The sequence below is a fragment of the Octopus bimaculoides genome, chromosome 18 (genome assembly GCF_001194135.2).
Source record: "Octopus bimaculoides isolate UCB-OBI-ISO-001 chromosome 18, ASM119413v2, whole genome shotgun sequence".
Taxonomy (NCBI): Eukaryota; Metazoa; Mollusca; class Cephalopoda; order Octopoda; family Octopodidae; genus Octopus; species Octopus bimaculoides.
In genome coordinates, this window is record NC_068998.1 from 29,169,460 (window position 1) to 29,173,599 (window position 4,140).

At 29.1% G+C, this 4,140-nt stretch overlaps 1 protein-coding gene across 6 annotated transcripts in view; it reads right to left on the reverse strand.

Annotated features, from left to right (window-relative positions):
- LOC106867759 (tetratricopeptide repeat protein 31) overlaps window positions 1-4,140 on the reverse strand; it is a 225,191-nt gene that overhangs the window by 20,930 nt on the left and 200,121 nt on the right. For 3 of the 6 annotated variants that reach the window (XR_008266010.1, XM_052974422.1, XM_052974423.1), the window contains one exon: window positions 2,799-2,908. Coding sequence is in view for 2 of the 6 variants with exons in the window: in XM_052974422.1 (XP_052830382.1) it covers window positions 2,799-2,908 (110 nt within the window). In the remaining 4 variants the exon portion in view is untranslated. Of the gene's footprint in view, window positions 1-1,730; window positions 1,985-2,798; window positions 2,909-4,140 lie in introns of all 6 variants that reach the window. The other 3 variants (XR_008266011.1, XR_008266008.1, XR_008266009.1) reach the window with 2 other exon arrangements.

Consider the following 4,140-nt stretch of genomic DNA (forward strand, 5'->3'; position numbering starts at 1 on the left):
ATATATATATATATATATATATATAGGTAATTTATAAAAACAAAGGAACCAAATTTCTGCTTAAGATAGACATTTATCATCAGTTCAGACTTTCTAACAAGTAACTGATTGACTTATGGATGCGGAGCTTTGAGGAAAGTTTCCGGTGAGGAACAGAAATCAAATGCTGTGTCATAGTTAGTATTTATTATATGCTTTAAGCATGCCATGTGATGAAGGTCAGTTTCAGATTTAAAATTTGTGTTACACAAAGTTAGTAAGATACAAAGCCATGCTATTTATTAATACACAAGTTGTTAATGACTATAACATTGCCAATTACTAATGATAGACTGCATCAGCCTGCATAAGATGGATGTCAACTACATTGGTTGAAGTATTGAGATTTTCTGAAGTGGAATGTAGCACTTTCCTTTAACAACACTGTACATGATAGCCAGAAAATTACTAAAAACCTCAGTAGTAATTTATGTTGTAAGTATGAGGCTAACCACAGGGATTGGTGCTTTATCTGAGAGTAATGGCACTTGTTTAGTAAAAAATATACTTTTTCTGGTATTAATATTAAATAAAAAATCTCAAAAATATATGGAAGTTCCAGATACAAAGCTTACATTTTTCTCTGTGAAGATTACTATTGAAAATTCATACAGGGCAGTTATTGTAAATATAAGAGTTTTAGTTCAGAATAAAATTTTCTGTTTGAAAAGTTTCCAGTTATTTAATGGTTAAATAAGTATATTTTTCATTAAATTATACCCATGTTGAGAATGATCTCTGTCTGTTTCTACCTCACATTCTCAACATCTCTTAGAGACTGAGAGAAGAGTAAGAGGCAGAAAAGTAGAAAAGGTAGAATGCCAGATTAGATGCCTTGTAGATTACAGCTTAGCAGTTTTACAACTGAATTCAAATCTTAAAGGGTAGTTATTTTTTTTAGGAGGAATTGGCATTACAACCAGTCAGTATATATATAGTCAGTTTAAAATATCTTCATTTTGTGCACAAAGTGATTCAGAAAGAGGTATTACAAATGACATAATCGTTTATATTTGCAACTACTGAATTTCAATCTGATAATCAGAAAATCAATTCTTGATATTACAAAGACTCACATGAAGTCTACACTGGAGTAAGGACATTGCTGCTGCTGCTGTTGCTGCACACACAGACATTCTAGACTGCATCTAGAAAAGGGCACACAACTGATTGGTATGAAGTCACTCACAGAAATGTTCCAGATTCTGGCTCATAGAGTCTTCTCTCTACTTTTTCTACTGCTACTATAATGGCCTCTGCTCCACAGGCATTTCTGATTCACTTACTTCTTCTCCTTTCATTATTCTTGTTGTGTCCAAGACTTACATTATAGACATAGCATAACATAAGTTTCTAAAAAAATCCTTTTATTATTGTCCAAATATATCAGAATTTTCTTCTTGCCTTATTGAAGTTTTAAAATACAATTTAGGTGGGAGGGGAAGAAAGAAGTGTTCATAAACTTAGTAAGTCTTTGCAAATTGATGAGGCTGATGCAATAGATTTTCAACTTCTGTAGATTGATGTCAGTAGGGAAAATGTTAAGATGGATAAATTTCCAGATAACAGCAGTTCTGAGGAAAATGGTTTGAATGAATTGTTTAGTGAAGTATAAGAGATAATCAAAGAGAGAATGCTGAATGAAGTAAAGTTGCTTATAAGAGAACATGATATAAGATTGTGAGACTAACCTCATCAACAACATGAGCATTTTTCATTATATTTTTCTTTTAGATGAATCCATCAGTTCTGAGAGCAGTATTCTTCTTGAAAACTTTGAGCAGCAATTGGAGCAAGTATGTTGCATGTTACCTTAGCTGTTGCAGTCTCATCACTCACTTTCATTTTTTAGCAGTTGTAGTATTATGTTAGAGAGTTGTACTGTAGCACCACTTGTATGGATTTTATTAATATTACTACACCTAAGATGTGGTCACATGACCTGCTAGAAATAGCAATTAAATTCCCTTAAATAACATACAACCAAATTTTTTTTTAAAAAAAGAAGGAAACATTGGGCAGTATATTGCTAGCTATACAAAAATGATAATGTAATGGTTGAAACACATTCAACCATAAGACTGCTCAGTGAAAGATTATTTAAGGTTAAATAACTATAACAACAATACTATGTTCTGCTGCAGCTAACACAACAGTCATCTTTACTAAAAACAATCTCTGTAGTACACCTACTATCATCAACATAGCTACAACTCTCACTATTACAACTGGGTAGGTATCAATGATAATCAATCAACATATATTAGCATAAAAGATATTTACAGACTGATGTAGAACAATTAACAAAAAAAAAAAAAAAAAAAAAAGAAAACAGGTAGCAACTAAAATTGTGGTGGAGATCTGACATTATTACTAAAATTGCATATCATATAAAGACCTCATACATCTCTAAAGAAGTGTGCCACCAGATCAACCTAAAATATGTAGTGTGACATGATAGTCTTTTTATTTAGTTTTATACCCATAGCTTTGTTTCTTGACAGTAAAAAGTAAGTACTTAAATATAAAACAATAGCTTTATGTTGTAGCTGCTCTTTTGTGTATCTATCATATAAATAGTTAAATATGTAAAAAAATTTCATTTGTTACAAAGTGAAAAATGTACCAATTTTGGTGGACAGTGAAATATATTTTTCACAAGACCAATTCATAACAACTAACACACCAGGTAGACCAAGACCATTTTTGTAAGCAAAAGAACTATGCATATGAGAAAGGCAGGACCAGGAGAAACTTACCTTTTGCTATTGTTAGAAGTAGAAGCTTTTAGTATTGTAACATTTCCTACATTAATTATTGGATTATCAGGAAATTTTATCAACAGTTTTTGGCCACCACACTCCACTCCCTGTAAAATAAAGATGTCATTAAGAAAATTATAACTCGAATTTATATATGTATAAACAATAAATTAAATAGAGAAATACAATTGAAAATCTAACAATTTATTTATATTATAATATAATATAAATATAATATAATATAATATCGTCCAACCCATGCTAGCATGGAAAGCGGACGTTAAACGATGATGATACAAAAATTATTAAATAAATAAAAAAGCCAACAATTTGTTTCGACATATACATTATTTGATTTATAAACAGTTCATATCCATGTATACAAGTCTCTTCAGGGTTTTGGTTCAAAAAGACAGATGAAATTCTACCTAAAAGGACTGCCAAATTGCAAAATACTGATTGTTTAAGAGCATGAGTGTTAACTATTCAGATACATAACAAGCACCATAAAAGAACAGAATTATAACCGACAAAATAATTAAGTAAAGAAGATCTACAAGTGTCAAAAGACTGTTTCTATATATCTCCAATAATGTTAATTCAAATGCATTTAAGTCGAAAACAATCACTGGCTATTTTAGTAATATATAATAATAACAATATATAAATAAAGTATCAGAGTCCTACTTAGTTTTAGAGATGGTAATAAATCGTGTAAATCAATATTCATTCTATAAATATTTCTAGTATATCAACTAACTATTTATTTATATGCAATACTTTTCAAATATTTATAATTACTCAAAGAAAATATATATAAATTATATATAATGATAATATAGTATCATATTAATATAATGATAAAATAAAATAACACTTCTCATTTATTTCAAGTTACTGATATAAATATTGTTCAAAGTAATTCACAAATAATGCTCCTTATTTAAGTATTTTATCAAAGGGAGAACGCAGTAAATAAAATAAACACAGACTTAGATCTATGATAATTATAACCTATATTATTTCTTAGATAAAGATATAATAAACTATAAATATAAATGATAAATATCAAAATTTTACTAAGTCTTTCAGAAGTAACTAAAAAATAATGCAGTTCTATATTTAAGAGATGAGGAATTATGTACATTATTTACATTTGATGGATATTTGTCCTCATCTTGTTTGTTAACACAACGTTTCAGCTGATATACCCTCCAGCCTTCATCAGGTGTTTTGGGAAAATTCCAAACCTGGGTTCTCATTCCTAAGGTATTTTTTGATATTATTATTATTATTATTATTATTATTATTATTATTATTAAATAGTCTACCTTTGTGA